This window comes from Cavia porcellus, unplaced genomic scaffold (assembly GCF_034190915.1).
Source record: "Cavia porcellus strain 051 isolate PalLab524CR breed Dunkin Hartley unplaced genomic scaffold, mCavPor4.1 scaffold_26, whole genome shotgun sequence".
Lineage (NCBI taxonomy): Eukaryota > Metazoa > Chordata > Mammalia > Rodentia > Caviidae > Cavia > Cavia porcellus.
In genome coordinates this window covers 13,763,965-13,790,653 of record NW_026947509.1, presented here as the reverse complement: position 1 = coordinate 13,790,653, position 26,689 = coordinate 13,763,965, and the positions used below count along the sequence as shown (strand labels likewise).

Below are 26,689 nucleotides of genomic sequence, written 5' to 3'. Positions count from 1 at the left end.
GATGTGGTTTTCATTCTCAGCCTCTTCTATCTCCAATGCCGCATATTCCCTTGGGTATGTTAATGACTTGGTCAGCAGGAAGAGGACCCTGCTCACACACAGCATAGTGACTTAAATGGTAATGTGATCCCTGGGAGTGGGAGACCCTTACACTTACAGAGACCTAGCATGGAGTGAGAACCAATGAGATTAGGCACACAGGTCCTGCCCAACACCTTATGATACTCCGTCACTTCCTGGAGATACAAGCTCCTGCATCGTCACAGCCTGCAGGTGAGGGAGAGGAGAAGTCGCCACAGAGTTTCTGTGTTTCATCCCTGAGTATCCCAAGGGAGTTAGAGGTTTCTATTCTCCAGCCCAGCTGCTCATGTTAATAGACATGGAAAGTAGTAGTTGGATGCTCTTTCTCTTTCTAAGCGCTAGAATAATAAAAGGCTCAAGGAACAGAAAATCAAAACATTTATCAATTCATGACTATTCCAGAGCTGGTAATGAACATATATATGTGCATAAATATCTGTGCGCAAATATGCACGTGTGTGAAACACATGTGCTTTGCATACATCTGTATATCCATTTATGTGCTCATCCATGCATGTGTGTATATACAGAACCATGCCGAGGCTACTATGAGGTAAATTCCATTCATACTGATTTCAACTTTATACTTAATCGTCTCGCAAGGAAAATTCCTAAAGATGTGATAGCTATGTTTTTAGGGAACAAAAATGACTCTAGAATTTTAAAATTAATATGTACTTTTGTACATTATTTTAAAAGTTATAATCTTGGGGCTGGGAATTTAGCTAAGTGGCACAAGCATCTACCTGGCAAATGGGAGGTTGTAAGTTTGATCCCCGGTACCAAAAAAATTATAATCTTGAAGAAAATGCAGAAACGACAAAGTAAAAATGAGTCATTTTGAATGAATGCAAGGCCCAGAACACCAGTGATCATTAGTACCAGCATAGGGCACGGTTTCCTCCGCCTCCTTCCCTGACAGTTTCTCTCTTCAGTGCTTTTGTTTTCATGATTCTTGCTTAAAGTATATTAAATCAATAACATAACTCAGTAACCTCACTGACGGTTTCAGTCCTGACTTCTTCACCCCATAGATACTGAATTCCTGGAAGCAGAAACTCATCTTATTTTCAACTTTCTGTTTCTGAACTTTCTGCTTCCCTCTAGGTCAACCACAGTAACTTGTACCTACCAAGTACTCAGTGAGCACTGCTCAATCATATTTTGCATGAAAACTGAAGAAGACCCAAGAGTCTCCTGGACTAGACTGAAGTGTCAAATGAAAGATATTTTTTGAAATGGAAGATTCAGTAGTAATAGAATCTAAGCTAGTCCCAGGAGTCCAACTCCATTCCAGCACTCAGCATTCTGAACCTTCTCCAAGGTAAGAGCTCGCCAGTTTATGGGGTCCACTCTCAGCACCCACAGACTCCTGTCATTCACGTCAAGTCAGCCTAGAGAAATGAAGTTATTCAACAGCAACATGCAAAGCAGATTTTTATTAACAAATATCTCTGCCTGGTCTCCAAAGGAAATGGCAGGACTGCTTTCTCATGATAAAGAGGATTAACCAAATGAAGAACTGCAGTTAATCTCTGAGTGTGCCCTGATTGTTCTCCAGCGCTCTGCTTGAAAATAAAATCCGAAGCTCTTGATTTCACTGGAAGTTTTTCCTTGCAACTTTATTCAGTCTCCAAAAAGAATGCCAAGTGTGGATGTATGTAAGACAGACTATCTTACCTTTGCCTAAAATTTTAGAATTTTAAAATGTAATAATCATACTATCAAAGCAACACGAAATTTTAATAGAATTATGCTACCTTGAGCTTACCTCATTGACATCCTTTCCTGTAAAATTTAAATTTTACAGCATTAGTCTTTCAATGTGTACATCATTGCTTTAAGATGTCAGGAAATTTACCATCCCACCCCCCGCCAATGTTTAATCACAGAATGCTCTCCTTTACCCTGAATGGGCGGCTGTCACCCTGTACTTTCTACTCACTGATACTATTTCCAAGGGACACAGCTACTAAGACAGTTGCCCAGTAAAGTCCCCATGCAGCAGGTCCAGTTTCCTACCTCTGAGTCCACCTGTCCGTGGGCTATCACAGAAGCCTTTAGGTCCTAGACATTAACTGAGAGGGTCGGATGACAGACACGGATTTAGGGAGAGGGTGCCAGAGCTAGATAAAATAGAGTTTCTCGGAAAGATGGAAGAGAACTGTGCAAAGCAGGACTGAATGGGGTATGAGCAAGAAGGGGGTGCAGGGAGGGGGGACTAGAGAACAAAGGAGGAACTAGAAAACTTCAGAATCCAAGGTGTCACTATTGTCTGACAAACCATGTTCCCCAGGCCCCATAGTACTTCACAGATTTCCTTTCTTTTCTCTGTTTTTTTTAAACCTGAAGCTCAGAATTGTAAATCACTTGTCGAAAGCAAAACAAAGCCAGGGTTTCTATCTTTCCATTTCATTGCCCCTGTGCTCCATGGTCACGAGCAGGCAGTTCCAGAAGTGGCGGGGGAGCAGATATGGAAGTCTTTGTAAAGCTTTGGTGGTGCAGAAAATATCTAATATCAGACAGCAAACTCAGGTGTAACATGAGGCAATTACAGAAATGGAGAGAGAGGAAAACTTACTGAAAAGCAACTCTATGCCAAGCAGAGGGCTAGAAACTTCAAAGATACATGAATGAATATATAACTAAATAACAAGCCAACCCCTGGAAAACAAAGATTCTAGGCATAGGAACTAGAGAAGAATGATTTTTTTGAATTTCACGTATACATAAATCTCACTCTAATTTCTGTGCTTAATGTACTTAGTTAACTAGAAATAGGTAAAGTTTTTCCCTTAAAAAAGCAAAAGATGGTTAGATTAGCACTGCTTTTGAGTATGCAGGGGATCATATGCTCGAGTGACTGGGATGTAAAATGAGTAAGACATAGCAGCCCTGTCCCCGCACATGCACGACAAGATATACATATGACTCTACAAAAGATGACATATGCTAAGTATCACACATGAACAGACAAATGACAACAAATGGAGTGATGTGAGCTTTAAATAAAGGAGAATAAATGAGAGCCATTTCACTGTCCTTGAATTTCAAGGCTCAGCTTTGCAAAATTGGAGGAAAAAAAGTAAAACCTTTTGTTCTTGCACATAAAACAAGTCTCAAACTACCCACTACAATGACTAATGATAACTGAGCTGGAGACAGTTCCAGGAGCCATCTGGGAAGACCCACTTCGTGTACTTGTCAGTGGGATTTACAGGAAGCTGAGCATCAGAAAAACTGCAGGTTGTGAATAAAGGCTTTCCTTTACTCATCCTGGGGTAAAATAAACCTACATTGCTGTGTCTCTATGACCTCCAAGTTCCCTTCAAGGTCAATTTGTTTGACTCTTAGAAGACAGATACAGCTATATTTTCTTAGATAATTCTTAAAATCTTGGTAAATTCTGTTTTATTTATTCTGGCCAATCCTTCCTAAGATTCTGGTCTTCTGTCTCTATCATTTCCAAATGGCTTCAGATTTTCATGCAAAACAGCAAGATGAATCCAGGAGCACTGCTGGAGAGTGTCACTGTGTACTAACAAGAGAACTGGCACCTGTGAGTGTCTGAAGTGACTCTGAGTAAAAATGGACCTGGTGAAAACCAACGTGCCAGTGGGGTCACTCCAGTGACCAGGTTCTTGAGAAGAGACACCTGTGTGCACACAGCAGAGGGCCCCCCAGGGAGTGATATCCACAGTCAGAACAGGGTGGCACTTTCTGATATCTTTTCCTTCATGGTGACAGGCAAGAGTTATTTATCACACTTGTCAAAAAAGATTATACTCCAGAGAATCTTCAGGTCATTTTCATTAAGAGTAACTCTTTTAGATAAGAACCTTCAGATATTCAGATAAACAACATGCTAATCTTCACACACATCTGTTGGGAGCCGCAGCCCCGAGCCCGGTCGCCTTACTTGGCGGACGTGAGGCCTGTAGGAAAGAGCAAAGCCTGAGCTAGATTACCCCTCCCATCGAGTGTGCTAAGATGGCGCTTACTTCCTGCTTGGTAAACAACCCGCCCTGTAAGATCTCCTGCTTCCTGCTTGGTAAACAACCCGCCCTGTAAGATCTCCTGCTTCACAACCCGCCCTGTAAGATAGTCTGCCTAGTAACAACTGATGTTAGCCAATCAGCCCACATCGCGCGCTTTGAACTGATTGGCCACTGTAACCCTATAAAAGTGAGTGCCTCTCCCGCCACGAAAAAAGAAGCAGAAGAAGCACGCAAGGAGCCGCGGAGAGCGGACCGGTAGAGGCTTCGGGACAGACTGTAGGGAGAAGCACGCAAGGAGCCGCGGGGAGCGGACCAACAGAGGCTTCGGCCGGGAGGATTCCCGGGGCAGGCTGTACGGAGAAGGAAAATAAAAGAAAAGGTTGTCCACTGCCAGACTTTGTTGTGTGTCCTTCCTGCCGGCCGGGAGTGACACCGACACACATCTGTGTGAAACATGACTTTTTATTTGTACCCATGTCTTACACATGCTAAGCAAGCATTCTACTACTGACCTGCATATCCAGCTCTATGGTCTAATATGTTGATGAAATAGGACCATCATACATAGCCAAGCAGAAAAACTGAACACTTATCTATCCCTTTTTTTCTCTTCTCCTGTGTACAGTAGTATCTGGTAAAAGTTTAACCATAAGCTTTTAGGAAACATGTTCTGGAGAAGTCCCAATGTGCATTGTTTGCTGATTCCCCTGGTGTAAATACACATATCATAATTGATTTTACCAATCTAAAGTTACTGTACCAGAGTCAGGAAGAGATATGTACTCACAGTACAATCTGTAGGCACCAGATTGGCATGATGCTATTTACCAAACCCAGTAAACAAGAGTCTACAAGCAAAATTTATCTTGAGAGTTGGAACTCTAATATTCTTCATGATAGAGTCCTGACTTGGCCGGGTATTACATTAAAACTAAGATAAATGAATTACTTACTTTGATATCGTAGCAAGCATTGAATTCTACATGCATTTCCTGTACAAGTAAACCATAACACCATGACTGATTGTCAAAATAAGTGCTGCCACTGACGGCTGACTTCACCTTACCTGTATTCACACATCACTCAGCTCTTTCCTGGCAAGTCACAAAACTAAACGCTTTGTGTAGCTTCTTTTGGTAAATGATAGGAAATTTCAATGTGTCATTTGTATCCCTTGGGGGACTCAGGGATGGAAATAACATAATTTAGCAGGGAATCCCTTTTGAAGTATTTTTCCAGAAGATTTTAATTGAAATAATTTCATCTCCTTTCCTCTGGAGTTCAAATAGCTATGCCTGGATGTCTGCAAATAGAGACAAGGAAATATGCAGAGAAAACACAGATGTGTGTCTTGTAAATGAAGCGAACATCTTTGAAAGTGGGTCTAAGCATTTAAACTTGAGGAAACAATAAAATTCTTTAGGTTTTGAATCCATGGATTCCTGGGTTAGCCAATGTTCTGATACTTTGAAGAAAGAATGGAGAGAGAGAGAGAGAGAGAGAGAGAGAGAAAGGGAGAGATTTGATCTGAGAAGATAAGTAGGGAGACAGAATCTTCCAGTGATGAGCTTCTTCCAGGCAGATAGTCTTATCTTTGTTAACTTTTCCTTTTAACAACACACAACCACCTTCACCCCCTGAGCTCTTTTTAGGAAGCAGAAGCAGAATCTGTCCTTCCCTTTGGTTGGCCTAACCTAATGTACAATAGCATGTGATGTTAGTCACGAAATTTCATCTATTCTTCATCTACCTGTTTCTCTCTTCCTCCTCCCCTGCACGTTTTCCCCTCGCTGGGCACAGAATAAGTCATGATTTATGCAGTTATTTAAAACAGATGCATTGCACTCTCCCATCCATTCCAGCTGGGACTTTACCTCCCTCTGTTTCTTGCACGTTCGCTCCCACGATCATTGCTTTCTCTAGTTTCTTACTTGTAAAAGTACATGGAGTGCAGTGAGAGACCTAACAGGAGCTAACACACTAATGCACATCCATGTCATGAAAGAAATGAGGTGACGCAGGCAGAGGTAGATTCCCTATGACCAGAGCACCAAAGCGGTGGCAGCACGTTATAAGGAACTCGGTGTTTCTTTCGGGTGTTGTCCTTAAGTTCTTCGATTCTTGGTCCATTTTCAGGCAGCTGAGTTTGCAAACTGCATTTCCCACGGAACCTTCTGTAAACATTGGAATACAATCACCAGTTTCCCTACTCTTTATACATGGCACTCGTGTTATTGCCTGCACTGCTGAAAAAAATAGAGATCCCTCCCTCCAAAGACCAAACAAGATGATTAACAGTCACTGTTCTTTCTCTTTCTCATCAGTTCATATTGTAGAGAAATACACTAAGAAGTAGAGTACTTTTCGGCAGTGTTTTCTAGCGCCTTAAAGCCCTACGATATTCTTCAGACCTTACACAGTGTAGTTTCTTAGTAAAAACTGATTACTTGAATCAGTGAACACATGGATGATCAAATGACAAAGGGTTGCATCCCCTGGAGCCAATCTGCAGGCTGTTCCACATTTCTTCTCCTTTGTGTTAGAGGAGCTTGCTGAAGGTAGGATCTGCTTTTCTGTGATCTCTAGATGGCAGTTATCCCCCGAGTTATCAGCACATGGTTGTATTTTTTGTGATCTAGGAGTACTTGGCAATTGTGAAGCATGTATTTGTTTCCTGACCCTGCTATATCTGTATGTCTGCTTCTAATCTTGCCATTTGTGATTTCATGGCAGCCATGAAAGGGTCGATAAACTTATGTCTGTGCTTTTGTAACCAAGGCTGATGTAACAAAAGGAAACTTTGGTCAAGGGAATGAATTCTTCTCCTTGATGGACAAAAGAAAAGCCACAGTAGTTCTGAGACTGTTTCCTTGGTCAGGTTTGGATTATTTGAAATTTCTAGTTGGATGAACCAGTGCACAGCCAGAGATTTGTCCAGTGACGTACAGTATAGCCAGTTACTCCTGTAAAATTTGCCCAATAATTTATTTTATATTATTGGAAAAGGGAGTTTCTAGTATATCTTATTGAGCTGCTTAACTGTGCATCTTGAAGTGACTGGTAAAGGCCATTTTCAGATGCTGAGTACCATTCCCACGCCCATCATTAATGATATAACTTCTAGTGATCATTGCAATTGTATATGTTCTGTGCTTCACTTAACAGCTTTTCTCCTCCAATCTATAGTTGATGTTACCTGATGGTCTCCTTGACTTTACACCTGCTGAACACAATGCTTTGGTGTTTTTAACACCCTGGTTCACAGAGTGAGAATTGAACTGATTCTCTGCTAGGTCTCAAAGCACTGATCAGAATTGAATGAAGGCTACCAAACACAGGTATGCACTGGTACTAGACACTTGGTATTTAAAGACAGTTTCACCCTTACCAGTTGGATAGGTATTACATCTGACTTGCTTATATATTTTAAGGTCTATGCAGAGTCAAGGCACGCTGATTATACTCTTCGTTGGCAGACTGTGTAACCTTGTGAAAATTGTTTATTCCAGCCAGGGAAAGTACAGAACTGATCTCAGCCTTTCTCCCCCAACACATGAGCTATGTTTGCCACTCCAAAGGAAATCCGCATGTGGCTGCGGCCACTCTTTTTGCCACATCTTTTCACAAGATTTTCAGGATCAGATAATTCTTGGAACATGAGAGCATTCTGTAGGGTATTTGGATGGAAAATGGGAACAGGGAGAAAAACAGAGAGGGATTTGTTCCAAAAGTCTCTGTGATGCACCCACATCTGTGACAAAGCATGGTACAGTCCCTTACTTTGTCCAGCTGAAACTGTCACTCCTGCAAATTTGGATGCAATGATACGGAAGCATAGACATTGACAAATTTTTCGTCATTGAGTTAATGAGTTGTAAAAGTCTGAAACCATTTGGGATAAATAAAACAAAGATTAGATAGGGATTAATTACCAAAGCCAACACTCAAGGCCAATCATTAGCTGAAGTGTGATGCCTGCAAGAACTTCTGTTAGACCCACATGGAAAGCAAGCAAGCAGTTTAGGATGGTGTTTGACAGCTGGGGTCCATTCTAAATCAAATAAGTGACGGCATGACACAGATGCAGTACATTCAGGACAGGGCATTTGGGTCATGTCTTCTCAGTCAGGATTGTGGAAAGATAGTGTTGGTGATACATCCTCAGTCAGGGCAGAGAGGGTGCTTGGGGGAAAAATAATCTGCCCGTTGGGAGTAAATTTTCCCTATGTACCATTTATGCTTCTCTTCCTTGTTTCCTTCTCTTTTCCTCTCCATTCCCTTCCTTTTCCCCTTCCTTTGTTTCCTTAAACTTTGGTGAGTTGTCAAGGTAGAAGGAACATGTTATGCCAAGGGTAACTTTTAAACCCCCCTCTTTGCATTAGAACTTCACAGGGTTTTCAAGGCAATTTGGGCAGATAACTGTGAGCAGGGGTCCAATGCAGCTTTGTGTCAAAGGCTGCCATCAGGTCTCACTGCCAACAAGACCTTATCAGAAGCATGGCATGTTAAGTCCTCCTGAGATGGTAGATCATCTTTATTTCTTTTCTTTTCTTTTTTTTTTTTTTTTTTTTTTTTTTTTTTTAGTATCAGGAATCAAACTCAGGACTTTGTGCTGGCCAGACAGGCACTGTGCTGTTGCGCTGTATCTCTGGTCCATAAACTTTGAAACCACCTATTTCAAGACTGATTTTGTCACCAATTCTAAACTAAATCAGAAAAGGCAAGCGATTCCTCAAGAAGCTAAAGATGCCAAATGGGGAAGACTTATCCAGAAGAGATGTTTTTCATCCATCCAATGTTTCACTCATCCTACCAAGCAAGAGAGGCTTCCAGAGACCTAGTTTGACTGGTAATCTCTTAAGCTTAGAGGACCCTAGACTTGGTGACTCATGCTAGGAAAGTTTCTAGGTGGAGGTTCCTCTCTTCCTCTTAAAGAAGAAAGGCCAGGGGTGCGCTGAACAGGTCTGCACATATGGAGGTGGAGGGACAAAGATGTCTGTTCTTATGGACTAGAAGAATTCCCAGGAGAGAATTTCTGTCATGCATCATCTTTGAAGCGTGCTTGGAGGACAAAGCGGTTCAGCAGGGAGAGGCACCAAACAAAACAGGATGGTGGTGTGAGGTACAGGGGAGATGCAAGCATCAAGCCTGAGTGCTTAAGAAGAACTGTGGGACTGTTCTTCAGGGATTGGAAGAACTCCAAAGAGCCCCGAAATCCCACAAAAGGAAAACGAACAGTGCTGTCCCAATTCAAAATCCACCTCTAACCTGCAACACTCCTTATCCCACGCCTAACATACAGGGTCAAATGTCACAGTCAGCAGATGTAGAAGAGAGTGGAGTTTGTATCCTACCCTCTTTGCAGGATTCTAAGCTCTAATTGGACCTCCCGGAAAGTGGGAGGACCTTAATTGCATGTAAATCTTCAACCCCACCCCTTACAATTAAAGAGTGTCCAGAATACACTACAAAACTGGACAGACACGGCCTTTATGAGTGGGAAAGAACAGGTCCACAGTGTGTGTTTAACAGGGGTACAGGGCACAGCTGTGTTCTGCTCATTGATGATCTGATTACAGCAGTACATGTTACTAGAACCTGGGTTTTGAAATTGGTCTGGGTTCAATTCCAATCTTTTGTCACTTACTTTTATGGGATCCTGATCTTAAACTCTTGAAGCCACAGTCCCTACATATGAAATGGAGAGGACCAGAGAGTGCTGTGAGGGTTTGACGAGAACGCAAGCTCTCACTGCAACACCTGCAGACTTGCTCCCTATCCGAGTAGCTCCTGTGGTCTCTTCCCAGGAAGGCTCTCCTGGCTCAGCATACGTGCAGAGAATGTCACTTCTCATTTACAGAGAGTTTGAGAGGTTAATGAAAAAGAGAGTTCATATAAATCCCATTCCACTTTATTTCCTACAATCAAATTATAAATGGAGACAATGATCCTTTGGAACTTCAGTTGGCCAGGTGCAATCATATCTTTTCCTAAATTATTTCAGTACAGTTTGTATTCCGTTTTCTAGGACCCACTTGTCAGCAAACCAGCTTTTCACCTCCAACTGATTATATGGCCCAGATTGGGATCCGAAGATTATGTTGATTTGTTTCCTCTCATCCTTTCCTTTCCTTTCCTACTCTAACTCTTGGTCTGTAGGTTTGTAAGTTCTTCTGGATCTCCTGCACATTAAACGACCTCTCAGCTATGTTTTCTAAATACAACTTATTCCTAGTCCACTGGATTCTCTGGCCCTGTGTTCACTACAACTGGTCAGCTGGGACCTATTGCTTTCCCTGTCAATCACCCAGAGATAAAACTCAGTGATTTCTGCTAAGTCAGGGTGCTTCTTCTTTGAGAGTCTAAAGTTTCTGATTACCTTTCCCTTATGATAGAAGTATTGATTGTGACGTTCTCTGTTAAAGATTTAGGAAGTGTGTATATTTAGAGTAAATCATAGACTTTAGCCAATAGTTTACAGTAATTTTATTTGAGTCAATAAAATTCAACTTAGACAATTTTACTGAACAAGCCAAAGTACATTGATTGTTCAGATTATTAGAATTCTTGTATATGTATCTATAGCAGTCAATTAAGTGGGCAATTCACCAACAGTTAAGAGAGAGAAACAGCTTGCACATTTCTACTACAGTGCTAAACACAGCATATTCGTCACATGTTCATTCATACTTAAAAATTCCAAAGCTGTAAATTGTGAATTATAATCATAAGTTTAGGTGAGCACTGGATTTAACAGTTAGTTTGGAGATATCCTGAGCATGCATCTTATTCCATGGGGACAACTTAGCTACAGCTATTAACTAGTCTCTCTTTTCTAAGAGAGTTTTAAAGAGCCTTTTCTAAAGAGTCTATATTGGACTCAGAAACTCTAACTACCAACTTCCTGTTTACAACTTACTGGCTTTTCCCAGCTACACTGCATACCTCAAATTCTAGAAACTTGTGTTTTTCAACAGCATACACTGCTGGTTTTTTCTAAAGAGCAATTTATTTATCGTTTATTTTCTGTGCTATTACTCTCAACATTTGATAATATCATATTCATGGTTTCATTACAATTTGTAAAATGTAAGTTCCTCTAACTCAAATTTATAGCTTCTCAGAATTTTGTCTCCCTAAGGTATTTATCAAATTCTAAGTGTATCCAAAAAACTCAAATTTTTATTGAGCTGAAATTCTGAGTTTCAGTTTATCAAAGTCAAACTCTCTTGACTAAGAGTATCCAAATTTATAGTCTTTTTTTAAGACTCTTTTCCCTTTTTAGGTCATTTTCTCTGGTATTTTCTTCTGGACTCATCTAACCTGGTTGACTTCCTGTGTGCTACATTGTTCACTTGGGTGTTTTCCCAACCAGATCAGAAAGAAGTTTTAATCTTGTTTTGTTTATCTTGTGTCTCTATGGCCTCAAACACAGTAATTGTGAAAATGAATGCTTTAGGAAAAGAATGGAAATGGCTTGAGGATAATTAAAGGAAAAATGTTAGAAGAGGAAAATTAGCGATATTTAATGTGTCTCTTCCAACTTTGTGTATCAATTTAATACTTTTTATAACCTGGAACTCATCCATCAGTCTGACATATTGTTAGGCAGTCTTGGTTCATGACAGGTTAACTAATTCTGCATCTATTATTTATACGTTTATTTTTAAAAACCATTGGAGCTTAAAGTCAAAACAAAGATCACAAAAATAGCACCATTAAGGCAAGGATACAGAATGAGAACCTTATAATCAGGAGGGAGGAGGAGATCATTGGCTTGGAAAACCTAACACTAAAGAATGCACCAGTCAGACACTGAGCACAGCAATAAACTCTTGAGCTTCCTGCAAAATGAAAATGTCACATCCTACCTTCAGAAGATGTTGGGTAACACACAGAAGTGATGGACACTGACTGTGAACAAGCAGTAAGATGGTATGTGTTGGTTTACACTTGTTTAAGAGGTTCATTCTAGAAGCAATTACTCCAATTGTCAAAAATATCAAAGTCCTTAGGAGTCAGCAAATCCCTGTTTAGTACAGGTGCACAGATGGTGGGTGTCAAAGATGTGCAAATAGCTTTATGACATTTACTAATTCTGTATTGTTCTCAAAACAATATGTTCTTTGAAAAAGAACAAGAAGTAAAAACTCTGACAATCACTGCAAAGTCCATTTTTATTGGGTGCTTAAATGCAGTAATTCTACATCTTTCTCCACAGAACTTCACTTAAAGTTAGACTTAAACCTCAAGGGATAAGAAATAAATACAATGTGGCTTCTATTATCTTCAGATGTTTCCTCTTTTACTTTTGAATTGAACTTACTTTATACTAAGTACCAGTTAACTATGTAAAAGGTCATCCTAGATACTCCATGAAGTTGGATGTTGAGAACCACCCCAAAGGCCCATGTATTAAAGGCTTGGTCCTGTTGGGAATGGGGGGAACCTTTTGGAGGTATGACCTAGTAGAAGGTTCTCAGGTCACTGAGCGTGTACTCTGCTCTTGAAGGGAATTACGGGGCCCCACTCTTTTTTGTGACCCCTGGGTTGTGATACAATGGATCTTTCTCCATCATTTATTCCACCTTTATTGTCCAGCCCAAAATAATGGGGCCACTTGTTTTGGGAAACTCCAAACCTGGAGGACTGGGGACTCCAAAACTCAGAGTTGGAATCAATATCTTTCTTCTATCAGTTAATTTTCTCAAGTATTTTGTTATAGTAAGAGAAAGCTGAATCATACAACAATTAATGTGAAATGTAGACTAACAGGACCAATAATTGTGAAGCATTCAATTAATATAACAATTATTTAATCATAATTACAAAGCTATAGTCACAAAAGCCAAAACAGTAACTTAATCAAATGTATGATTAATTTAATCTATCAACACTGAGTTTAGGTGAATTTAAAAGGCTTGTTTCCTACTAGGACCTTTTTGTCCTACCAGAATATCGAGGTAATGTTTCAGCAGTCTTACTGGTGTATCTATTTCCCAGCATAAATACTGTCTGATTCTCTGGGCTGATGTGATGTCCAATGCTTCCCTGCAAAGCCACACTTTGTGACAAAACTGTAACAACTTGACAGAAACTAGGCAAAGCAACCTGGTTGAGTCTCCACTGTTAGTAAGCTGCCCACTGAGCTGACACAAGAATCAGGGATTCTAGCTCTCAGAAATACCCCAGCACTATGAGATTTGGTTCTCCTTGGGGCCTCTGCATTATAGTGTAAGCTGACTCTACTAAGGTCACATCCCTGGGGCAAGCTGACCTCTCTCATCACTCCCCACCTCTGTCTAGGTCCCTGCAGGGGCTCTTGGCGCAGCAGAGATGTCAAGAACCCAAACAAGGCCAGGCAGTTTGATGTCAAGAGAAAAATTTGGAGTTGAACCACTTTGTATAACAGCCATAGTAGCACCTCCTACATCATGATGGTGTCTCCTGGCAAGTGAGTCTTTCTGAGTTTTTATTTCCTTGTCAGTAACACAGTGCTGTGGTTTTGATGTATCCTCCCAATTTAGGTGTTGGAAGTTTGGTCCTCTTATCAGTGATGTTGGGAGAGGAGGCCTATGGGGAGGTGATTGGGTCTTGAGGGTGGAGCCTGCACCAATGAGTTCCTGTCTTTATGCAGGAGTGGTTTCATAAGGAGAAAGAGCCCCATAAAAGCAATTTTATTCCTCTTGCTTTCTCTTTTGTGTGCAATTTCGTCTTATACTACATTAAGATACAGCTTGAAACTCTTACCAGATGTGGACTTTATGCCCTCTGGAGGACTTCCCGGCCTCCAGAAGCAGGAGCTAAGTAAACCTCTTTTCTGTAGAAGTGACCTGGTCTGTGGCATTCTCTTCTAACAGCCGAAGCCAGGCTGAAACACACGGGGGTGGTTGTGTTTATTTGCAAGGTTTTTATAAGACCAGCACAGATTAGGTACTCATAACACCAGAATTGTTCATCTAAAATAAGGTTGTGGGTAGACAGAACCACTTTGCTTTTATAACATATCTTAGTAACTCTCCTTGTCATTTTATAACTAATCAATAATTAAATACTTGGATAAAGAAAATAATGTGGCATACAAGATCTTTCCTCCTGACTAATGTGCCTTATGTGGCCTTTTGTGTGGCCTTTGGAAAAACTCCTGAAATCTAGGACTGCTTTAATTTTGTTCAAATGGTATTACTTCATTCAAATTTTCTATGGGAGCACTCTTATAATTAACATAGATACTTACAAAAGTAATGCTTTTTTAAGCTGTTACATCTGCTTCTTGACAAGAAATACAGTCATGCTTGGGTCAGTGTCTTATTATGGCCTTGCGCAGAAGGCTAATTAGGGATGACAGGACGTGTACGATTGTGGAAGATCTAACCACTGGCATGTTTAATCCATTAGTAATAAACCTTGACAAAACCCAGTAATATTTGGTAAAAGTACATAGATGAAAAATGAAACATATAAGAACTAAGAAGCATTTACCTGGGGTTCTTTGATCGGAAGTGGTAGAAAAACATGTCTTTTATTTAAAATGGTTAAATCTGGTTTTAGATTACACAATTCATGACTAAGAAGACCCTGGATTTGAGTAGGTCACTTGATCTCCATGAATTTCAGATCTTCCTTTGGAAATGTGGAACTGATTGCAAATCCTAAAATTGCGGTCAGATCATTTTCTATGAAGGAAATTTGATAAAGGTCATAAACACATGTTACAAAGGTAAATATCATGGAAATACAAGACGTAACTCTTATGCAAGCTTTAATAAGATATTCCCAGGCATTTCTCGATACTTTTCAGTCTGAGATTGCACGCCTTGAAAAATACCTAATTCAGATAATATTAACAATTCTTGGTCAACAACACCTGTAAAGTTTAGTTTGAAATGAATAGAAAAATGTTTTATTTGAACATCCTATATAGTTTGAATTCACTGTGTAATGTACCAATAGCAATTTAGGTAGAGTATTTCTAGAATAAATATAAACATTAATGAGATGTAAATTTGTGACTGAGTGCAGTTTCCATAATCAATTATAAGTAGTCAAGATTAATTAAGTGACACAAATGTTGATGAAAAAGACAACTTATCATTAGAATAATGTAAGGAACATTCCTGTGACTGAAAGTTCTAAAAACAATGTAGATTCCTACAGTTTAGAGAGTGTTTTCATGTGTATTATACAATTTTATCCCTGGAGCTATCCCTTGCGGTAGCACTGGTTGTTCCCTTAGGATGGTGTGAATAAGGGTCTCCTAAAGGCCCATGGGTTTGTATTGGGAGGCAGAGGAACCCTGAAGAGGTGTGGCCCACAGGGAGATCTTCTGGTCATTCCATGCGAGCCCTTGAGGGAGATATGGGACCCCAGTCCCACTGACATCTTCCTGTCTTTGTTTTCTTGCTCTGAACCTAGCAACTTGCTCTTCCACCCGCCCCTCCCCATAACGTGCTGCTTTGCCACAGGTCCAAATGATTAGTCATGGACTGAAAATTCCAAAACTGTGAGCCAAAACAAACCTTTTCTTTTTATAAGTTTACTATACCATGTATTTGTTAATCTAAGAAAGGTGACTAACACATTACCATTTAGTAGAATCCAATGGAAAAAAGTGAGATCCAAGAAAACCCTAATCAAGGTCTTAAAGGATCTGCTACTAAAATCTAGACATTTTAATGTCTAGTCTATTGCTCTTGAAGAGAAAGCAGCAAAGTGGATGCTGAAGTTTTAGCTTCCACCAGTTATTTATTTGCCACAGTTTATTATAATTAACAGAATAAAGAATCCACCATAGGTCTAGCTCCTATGAAGCCAACATGCCAGCAAGATTATGTGTAATACCTGTGCTGCGCCCTGTCTGTGTAAAGGTTTGAAAACATTCAGGAAAAGGTGCTATGGGAGTTTATAAATTCAATAATTTTAATCATTTCAACAGTAATTTTGGTGCATGCTCACATACTATAATTAGTAATCCTCAGAAATTCTTTGCCTTCCCTCCCCTAGTTTGAATTGAGTTCAGTTTTACACAAAACGTTCTTCTGAAGGTTGACCAGTAAGTCCCATGTTACTCTCATAAACAATGACTTTAGGCAAGAATCCAAGATAGAAAATGGATTGTGACTAACAATGTACTTAGATTTATTTAAATTCATGAGTTCACGCTAACGTCTGCCACACCACACTAAGTGATTAAATATGAAATAGTAAAAAAAATTTCATGTTTTACCTTTTATTTCAGACCATGGGAAATATTATGGAATGAATATAAGGCTCAATTAAGTAGTTTGTTATAACATGTATTGCTATCTTTGCACTCCTTACAAAAGAGTTAGCAGAAACTACAATTGTGCTTTCTCCTGTACAAAGATTACTTCAAAAACCAATTCAATTTGAAACTTAGCTTGATATGGGAACCATTTGTATAAACTCTTCAAAGTAGAACACCTCATTATTACTCTGAATTGGGTACCTATCACAAGTCAAGGTTTGGATATACTAATTATCTTATGTACAATCTTAACATAAAAGAAGTATTCTTTGCAGAAGGGCATTTAAGTTTTTCTAACATAAATATCATAAAAGGCCATATAATTGTAGTCATTTAAATTGTGTGTTTATACTTAAAAAGGAAAAGGCTGTGAAGGCTAAATTACAATAGTAAAAACAGAGAGATAATGAATAGTAATGTCTTAGTTATTCTCTTGTGGTTAGAACAAAACACCCAACACACACAAGTTAAAGTAGGAAAGCTTTATCGTAGCTCATGGTTTGTAGAGATTTCAGTTCACAGTGGGCTGGCTCTAAGGCCAGGGGCCTGTGGCAGAGGGGCGTGGCAGAGGAGAAACAGCCCACAGCATGGCAGGCAGGAGGATCAAGAGGAATCTATACCACCCCAGCCACACCCACCTCTTCTTCCACCAGGCTTCACCTGCCAGCATCACATCCAGCTATAAACCCATCAAGGAACTAATCCAGTATCACACATCCCATTATCCATGATCACACATCCATGATCCAGCCACCTCCCAGAGCCCCACCTACAGCCACATGAGGCTTTGGAGGAATATTTACCAGAGCCATAATAATTAGAGCAAACTGTAATCATATGAAGTGGGAGGTTCTGTACAATGAAAGGTCTGATGCCAGCAGCCTTTCAAGGCTGTTTCAATCCTTGTTTGGCAGTATAGTTTCTGCTTCAGCCTCAGTTCTTTCACGGAAAAATGGGGACAATAGCATTTATCTTGTAGAATGGCTATAAAACTTAAAGAAACCTCCCAGTCAGGATACTTATTACACAATTCAGTTTCACGAAATCAAATTTAGTACAAGCCAAAGCGTGTGTGTGTGTGTTTTGTTGCTTTACCCTCATACTGACTGCTCATGAGATTTTACTCAACTATTATTTTATGATATCATGCTCTTTCTTTTCTAATTAATTAATTTATTCGTGAGGGGCTAGAAACCAGGGCGCTCTCCGTACCACTCAGCTGCACACCCAGCCAGTACTCTCTTATAATACAGAGACTGAAAAGGTAGGAGACACAAGTCTTATCCTCCCAGAAATCTGTCAGCATCCAACCTGGAGTATCTGTCTTTGACAAGGTCATCCAACCAGGAGAGTTACAGGGGACAGCTCCCCGTGTGGCTAGAGAGTGAGCTCTGTTTGCCCTCTGTGACTCCCTTCAAAATCTCAGGAAGCTTCTCAAACTATGCACATCCCAGGCCTTTAAATGTGTTGACCAATCCTTAACACTAGTTACGATTTAGCTTTTTGATAAACAAAAAATGTTTTGAGACGCTGATTTCAAAGACAGCAAAATTAAATTGTTAACGTTATACCAAATAATCTCTTGCTTGCCTGTTTTAGATTGGGTCAGGGAAGGAACGCAGATCCAAAAAACCTTTAAGAGTAAAACCTGGCTATGGGGGCCTAGAAACCTGCACTGAGGTTGCGCCATAGACGCCTAAGAGCCCTGTCCGAGCCCAGCGCCGCAGCAGAGAGGGGCGTGGAATCACCTTCCAGCATCCACCGGGGGCAGGACCCTGGGATCCCTGTCCAGCTGAACCCTGAAGGCTGAGAGCAGCAGATCCAGCCAACCCGTCGGCCTGGCTGCCCTCGGGGCTGCACTCTAGGATGAAAGTACAAAGCAGGGTTTCAGAAAACACAAGTCCTCCTGGCCATTTCCTGGGGTGCGAGGCACCCTCTCCTTTTGGTGCCCGGGGTTGGGTGGAATGGGCTCCCGAGGCAGGAAGTTGGTGAACTTTCAGAATGGGGGTGCACAAAGCCCGAGCGAGCTGGGCAGGCGAGGGGCGCCGTAGGGTGCGGCGGGGGCGGGGAGGGCAGGGAGGGCCGGGGGTGGCGTCGCCAGCGGCTCCCTCCGAGCCGTCTCCGCGCTCCGGAGCAGGGCAGGGGCGGCGCGCGGCCAGCGGTCACTCCTCCGCCCGCTCGCGCTCCGGGTCCGCGCGGCGAGGGCGAGGCTGAGGCGCTCGGGGAGGCGGGTCCGCAGCGGGAGCGGCCGCCGGGCCCGGGCTGCGCGGGAGGAGCGGCGGCTGCTCACTGCGCCAACCTGCGGGCGCGGGCTGGCCGGGCGGGCCCCTCCCAGCGCACCCCGCCGCCGCGCCCCGGGCCGCCGGCGCCGGTCGGTGCCGCAAGCCGCGGGCGAGCAGCGCGCCCGAGCCGCCTCGGCCACCGCACTCCGCGTCCGCGGGCAGGCGCCCCTGCGCCCCGTCCTTTGTCCCGCCCGGTCGGCCCCGCCCCGCCCTCGCCCGCCGCGACCGCCCCTCCCGCCGGCGTCCGGCGCCCCGCGCGCCCCGCGCTCTCACTCGGCTCGCGCTCCGGCTCCAGCTCCGTCTCCGCCTCCGCCTCCGCCTGGGCCTCGCGTCCCCCCGCGCGCCCGGCTCCCATCCCGAGTCCGCTGCGCGCCGGCCGCGGCCCGGTCATGTCAGGATGGAGATCCGGCAGCACGAGTGGCTCTCGGCCTCCCCCCACGAGGGCTTCGAGCAGATGAAGCTCAAAAGCCGCCCCAAGGAGCCGTCGCCGAGCCTGACCCGAGTGGGCGCGAACTTCTACAGCAGCGTCAAGCAGCAGGACTACAGCGCCAGCGTCTGGCTCCGGAGGAAAGACAAGCTGGAACATGTAAGGGCGGCCTCGGCCGGCACCTGCTCCCGAACCCCTTCCCGCGGTGGTGGCCGGGGCGCGGGGCGCGGGGCGCGGGGCGCGCGGACTGGGCAGGTGCCCGCCGGGCGGGAGGGCGTGCGCATCCTTTGCCTGCCCAGGGGCTCCGCCTTCTGCACTTTGTTGCCTTCCCGACCTGGCTGCGGGGAAGGAGAGGGAGGTTCTCTCAGGCACCGCGGACCCCAGCACACCAAGACCTCCCCGGCAGTTTCTCGCGGTGGGGTTTGTTTGCACTGTGTTCTTGGGGTATCTGTGAGGTGGGCTCAAAGTAGAAGTGACACAAACGCGGCTCCCAGGAACGCGGCCATGCTCCGTAAAGGGTTGTAGAGGGGCGTTTACTTGGGTCTTTGGCACTGTTTCACTGTGTCCAGAAACCACACATTCATGAAGCTGTGAAGTTGTGTTACTGGCGACGCAGCTTGGGTTTGCGCACGAGCCATGAGAGTTTTCTGCAGAGTGTCCGCTGGGATGAGCCCTTGGCAAGCTCTACTTGAGCCAACTAGGGAGAGATTAGCGGGTTGCAAGGAGAAAGGAGAATAATGAGCGGATCGCCCTGCTTCCCAGGAACTCGCTACTCTACGGGTGGGGAGCCTGTGCAGGAGGATCCCCGCTCCCAGGGCGTACTGGCTTCCAGCAAAGTGTCACTAGCTCTGCGGTCAAGCCCCTAAGGCTGACCATTCTGAAAGAAAAGAGTCCTTCGAATAAAACGTTTTGTGGATCCACAGTTGCAAATCTGACCCGTCAGCATCTTCTGAAATCAAATGTTAAAATGAAACTAAGAGAATTATCTCAAGAGTGCAGCCCAGCTAGGTAAGGAGAGCTGCTGTTTCTTCCCCGCGGAGCTGCAGAATCCAAATTGAGTCTGTTAATGGAATGTGGAGGTTTCCTTGTATTTGGGTCACGACGCTAAGATAAAACCAGAAACTCCTGGAACTCACACATCTCCAGCCGCTGCGCCAACCTGCAAACAGTTGTGTTCCTGGGCATTGCAATACCACAGGCTCCCGAGGAGGCGTGCAAAGGGGTGTTTCTCTGTTACAGTCTGAGAGGGTCTTTGCTCAGATCTGAGGTTCTGATTCAGTCACTGAAATGACTAATTCAATGCTCTAATTTAAAGCTTTGAGTTAGTAACAGGTTCTGTCTTGGGTCTAGAGAGCCTTTTGCTGATGCCAAAAGGATGCCTCAGATTCTTAAAGCTAAGGAAGTAGCTGAAGGATATTTCTAGGATGGCAAGTTGTTTGTTTGAAAGACAACAGCAACATGATTTAAAGTGCATGTTTCAGAATTAGTGAAGGGACCGGTGATGTTTTGAGTTGGTGGAGGGGAGGGAATGGCATCTTCGTGTAATTTGGTTCTTGATGCCGCTGATTTCAGTGCCAGAAAAAGTGGTCCAGCCTTCGAATGGTGATGGAACGTGTTTTCACTTCAGTTCTATCATGAATGTGTGTTCCTTTGCAGCTCGTGCTTTTAGCAGGTCTATGTCCATTATTGTCTTAGTGAAAATCAATAGTGCAACCTTCCAAGGCTGTGGCTGCGTGAGTCACAGATGCTGTGTGCATCTTCCTTGCTATTTCACTTTTAGCTTTTCATTGAAAGTGAGCAGGTCTACCAGGTGGCCGTGGCTGCTTTGCCTTTCTACCTGAAGGTAGGATGTCGTGCTCTCTGGAGGGTTAGAGACCAAGCAAAGGAAGATCGGGTTGTTTGGAAACATGTGTGCATCCGTGCTTTCTTCTTCACTCAGATGCTTCAAAAGAGAGCATTGCCTTCATTTTAAAAACTCAGTCAGCTCATTTGTTATTTAAATGCCAATTGTTCAGCTTTCTTACCTACAGGTTCTTAAGAGATGTGCATTCTGATGTTTTCCTCCATACTCATTTTTAACTAAAAAGTGGGTTTGCTTCTAATGAATTTCGATGTATGCTCTTGTCCCTTTGAAATACCCGCATCTGTAATGAATTAATATTTATGAAAATTCTATAAAAATCAAAGTTGAACAAAGACATCAGTTTCATTTGAATTTAAGTTCTCGGTATTTAGAATATTTATGTCATGTTTCATATGCCATGATGATGTTGATTTCTAACGCGGTTCTTGAGATTTAAAAACCTGTAATAAATGTAACATGGTTATATGGCTGCTATGCAAAGCATGGAAACGTGATGTTAACTTCATTACAGATGATGTTTGGGACCTGTGTGGTGCCTTCTCGTTTGATGTTGTGGGGACTAGGACAAGTACGTCATAGAAATTCAAGGGTGATGTATAGTGGTTTGAAAAAACATCTTCCTGATCTGTCTAATCAAGTGGATGACCACCATTTTTATTATGTTAAGAAAAATGAATTAATTATGATGATCATATCCCTGAAAACAGCCTACTTGGGTATTTTGCAGCTGCTTTAAAAGCCAATCTAAGTATTAAGAGAATAAATAAATTATAGCTTCAAATAACACACATATTTAGTCATCACAATAATGGGATTCCCTGAGATGAAATGTGGCAATATGTGGATTCCGTCCAGACTTCAGAGTCGTGGCTTAATGTGAAAGTCAATAACAAGATGTCAAGTGACAGCTGAAAGAATCTGTTTCCACCCACTTTGCTAAAAGTGAGAATAATTTATCAGTGCTCCCCCCTCCTAGTTTAAAGGTTACTGTATGAATCCCCTGGTTTAGAAAGTAAACGGATATGAGCTGGTCGATCATTGGAATACTTCCACTAGATCTTTAAATACTCTTTCTGTCATTGATGGGTCGATTCTTGAATGAATGGCTATTAAGAAATGAATATGTGTAAAAAAATTCTTCCATTCCTAAATTATGATTAAGGTACAAGAAAATTGTGTTCTGTTCCTTGAATTGTAGACCCTGAACTTAGTTGCATGTTTTAGAGAAAGTAAAATTGCTGGCTACACGCGGAACGTTATCTTATTAGCTACAAATAATGCTCTTGCTTCTTAAAACCTTCTGCTTCCCATTGTACATCATAAATGCCTGTGGTTTTAGGAGAATTTAGGCTTAGGAAGTAATGAATATCTTGTTCTTTGTAGAGTCCAATATTTATGTTAGGTATAATGTGAAAGTGAAGACTTATTTTGTAGCAAAAAAAAAAAAAATAGCAGGATGGGCAAGGTGCTGCCCACGTCCCCTGATCTCTTGGTCCTGGCTGGGTCACTTTATGGATGACATCAGAGCAGCATGACGTTAGGTTGGCGGTCTTTTGAACTACATGCCCTTTTTGAACTTTTTATTTATAATTTTAAAGGAAGAGGTAGAGATGCAGAGGCCAAGCTGCTTGGTCTCCTGGTTTTATGCTCCTTGGGGGTGCGAAGGTTTCCTAGTGCTGTTCACGGAGATCGGGATGCCTTCTTTTCTTTCCTGTATATTCAGTTGGTTTTTGCTAACCTGTGGCTGGAAAGTAGGGGTTCTGGGTAGACAGACCTTTACTTAGACTTTGTTCTGTTTCTTATTAACTTTGTGACTTTAGGCAAAGGGCTCACTTTCACCAAAGTGCACATTCTCCATTCTCTTTAAAACAACAAGAGGTTTTCTGTGATGATTAAATGGGGCATCCTATGTCCACACTGCAAGAAAAAAAAATGTCCCCAAATGTTAGGGGCCCAACACCACCAAAGTATATTTTCCTCCCACACTTCTCATCTGTGTGAGTTTGGGAGGGGGGTTCCTCCTTGTAGCTGGCCTGCCAGAGGGAGGCTCCATCTAGATGCCTACCTTTATAGTTACCAGGGCAGCTTAAGGGAAGTTGTTAGATAGCTGTCTGTGCTTTTACCCAGAGCTGATCCATCCTTACGGCTGGTGCTTATTGACCAATGAAAGTTTTATGGCTAAGACTCACTTCCAAGGGGACTGGAAAGGGAGATCCAGCTGAGACCCAGGAGGAAGAGAAAGAGCACCCCTTTGTGAGCCGTGGTGAGGACTGTCATAGCAGGTAGGTACACACCTAGTGCTGTGCTGTGCTCAAATAACTCTCTACAGTGGTGCCTGTAGGTGCAGTTCCTTCTCAGCTTTGCCTGGCTCTGCCTGAGTTCTCTTACTCTGCCTGGAGAGATCTCAGACTTCACATCTGAGATCAGTATTGCACATATTTGATATGAGCCAAAGTCCAGGGATCCTTTTTCTAGGAAGGCAGCTCACTTGCTGCACTGGGCCTGGTAAGCTGGCTTTTTGTCTGATTCCACCTGTCCATTCTCTGGTGACCTGCCTGTTCCTAGACAGTGGCCTTTTGCTTATTCCTTGCCTGGTTATTTCGAGCTGAATCTTCTGGTTCTTGTGCTCTCTGCTGGCCTCTGCAGGTAAAGCCTAGCTCCTTGCCCTGCCCTAAACGTCTGTCCTCCTTCCCAGTTAACATTGGTAGAACTGAGTTGTACAATAATCTGTAAGATAGAGGAAGTGGCCTATTTTCCACGGAAAGAGAAAACTGGAGGGAGTCTTGGTGAAGAGGAAACAATAGAATCTCTGATGTGAGCCAGAGTGATGTCTTGGTTTAGTAAGTGTATGACACTTAAAAGATAGTTTCCTCTCAGCGTGAATTTGCACCTATTTTACTTGAGTTTATGTCACCAGTGCATAGTACATAAATGCCAAATGCACAGCCACCTCCTGGAGTAAACTATTCATGTGATGAACGAAGAGTAAAAAGATGTAGTTGTCTTAGCTCATGTTATAAAATGCCATTTATGTCCCCCAGCAGATCCACGAGCGTGGCCTACCCCACAGAGCAGATCGGCAAAGCACGAGAGGACAAAGTTCAGTCTAAGGGAGTGAATTTTTAAAATGCTCCATTAGAAATCACATGAACAGTCTGGCAAATGCTTAAGAACAGTAGCATCGCCCAGAATTATTTCCTGTGATTTTAGATAAACAAAACAGATGTATTCTATACAGGGCAGTGTTTTCAGCTTCTCCAGCTCATTAGGTGGGAAATGAACACAAACCTGTCTCCTGAGTAGCTTCCAGTGGCTCTCAGAACCGTGTCCCTGAATTGCATTTGTCACGTGTATTCACCACTAATGGACCCTTCTCCCTGTGGCCGACTGGGCAGATTGTTTTGAAGAAGCTTTGGTTTCTTTGAACTCTGTTGGATGAAGTTCATTGACTTATTTTAACATAATTAGAGTTGGTGACATAAGACAGTCAGTGTATTTAATTTGAGAAGCTCAAGATGATGGATTTGAGGTGTTACTTTCCTTCTCTGATTCCATATAGTAATGGTATGTTGATTTGTGACTCCTTTTTCTAAAGTGCTTCTGTTTCTTTTTACACACTTTTGTGTGCAGGTCACACTTAAATCTATATAGCGATCCTTCGTGTTTCTATTTCTGCTGTACAGATCAGGAAATCTGATGCATCTTTTGAACTTCTACTCCATGGCAGTAGGTGTAGTATATTCTCACGCTGACTTGACAGATACATAATATAGGTAGGCAGGTGGACACTGTGTTAATTTCTCACACCTGAAATGTTGCCTAAACTGTGTTTCCTGGGGATATTAAAGATACTTAATTGATATCCTCCTAACTGCACAGATCACGGTGTAAGAGCCGGAGATACAACATAAACATTGAGGTAATATCAAACTGTGGTCCTTAAAGAGACAGACTTTTTAGTCAAAGAAAGTACATTCTGGTTTTTCTGAGAAACGTGGAGAAGTGAGCCCAATTTCTAAAATCACAAATCCAGCTCTTAAAAGAAGGATTTAAATGAAGAATGTGGCACTGTTTCCTGGGTACCTGTGTTAGAAAGTCATTCTCTTGCCTGGCATATGAAATGGGTCCATGCTGAAGCACTTGCCTGGGTGTGGTGGAACAGGGTTCAAGCCCTTGAGTGGTAACTGTTCCTTTATTCTCCAGAGTAAACAGTGAGCCTCCAGACTGGAGTGTTTCTCTGAAGTGTAGTATTATCATGTTCCTTCCAATAAAATCCAGAGTAACAAGAGGAGTTAAACTGAGATGGGACTCTTTGACATAAAACAAATGAAAACAGGGAGCTGGCAAACTCACCAGTTGACACATTTGTTGAGAGCTTCTTTTTTGGTGAAAGGTACTGTTAGGGGATTATGAATTTAATTGAATAAGCCTTTATTTGCTATATACTGTGTTGCTTACATTGGAGAATATGCTAAGACTGTAGATTTCTTCCTTTGAGATGCTTAGTTTATAAATATAGTTACAATGTATTTATAGTATTACATATAATACAGAGAAAAGCAAAAGAATATAAAGTATTACTTTCAAAGGTTACATTATTTAGACAGTACAGTTAAAAGTAAGGAGTACTGGCATATATAGTGTTACTGTATCATAACAAGTTGAATTTTTTCCAGCAGTGCAGTTGATACAAAATCTGAAAATCAATTAATGTAGTTTATCACATTAACAGATCAGTTTACTATTATAGATATATGAAGGAAGAACATTCATTATTTGATGTAATTATGTAGCCATGCATGATAAAATTTTCAATGAACTAGAAACAGAAGCAAATTTTAGTATTCTGATAAAAGATTTCTTTAAAAAGAAGATCACAATTAGTGGTGAAACATTGAAAAAACCATGTTCATGGATTATGAGTGGAAAAAAGATACCTAATAGCATCACTTTTATCATTATTGTATAGGAAGTTATAGACCATGCAGTATGGCAAGATAAAAAATAAAAATATTAGAATTTAAAAAGAGAGCAGTAAAATTGTATACCATACTGACATATGATGTGACCGCGTACATTTGAAAATCTGAAATAAACTGCAGATACACTTGATGAATTGATTTCACTGAATTTTTCAGAGAACTGAATATAAAGTCAATATGCAAAATTGTAAGAATAGTAAGAACAGTTCCAAAATAAAGATATTTATATTAAGAAAAATAGCATATCTATAATAGGAATATAACTATTAAAGGCTGTAGACCTCTTTTTTCAGTCTAACCCCAACTGATCTACAGAGTAGAACTAATTCCAGTTTAAAACTCATCAGATTTGTAAATGTATGTGTATTTATTGCAAGTGGAGTCAAACATTTCTGTGGAAAGCAAAAACCAGCCAAGAAAATCTTGAAGAATAACAAGACTAACTTCAGATACCACAACTTGTTATAAAGTTAAAATAGTACAACTGTAGTGCAGAATAGACACATACATCAGTTAATAAACTAGAGAATGCACAAACAGACCTGTACATGTTTAGGTACTGGATTTATGACAGAAGTAACACTGAAGAACTGTGGGAATGAGATGGTATTTTTTAAAAAGCAAAGGGGCCTGGTCAGTTGTGTATCTAATGCATTGTGATTTTCTTTCACATCATCCACACAAATAAGTTTAATATAAATGATAGGCCTACGTTATAAAGTCAAACAATGAGACGTGTAGATAACACTTTACTTAAAATATTATTCATTAACTTCAGCTAGGAAAG

General features: G+C 41.9%; 1 protein-coding gene across 1 annotated transcript in view; it reads left to right on the top strand.

Moving 5' to 3' along the window:
- Positions 1-18,875: 18,875 nt before the first annotated feature.
- Pld5 (phospholipase D family member 5) overlaps positions 18,876-26,689 on the top strand; it is a 329,011-nt gene continuing 321,197 nt past the window's right edge. The window contains exon 1 of the mRNA XM_013157760.3: positions 18,876-19,215. Coding sequence (XP_013013214.2) covers positions 19,027-19,215 — 189 coding nt within the window. The 5' untranslated portion in view covers positions 18,876-19,026. The remainder of the gene's footprint in view (positions 19,216-26,689) is intronic.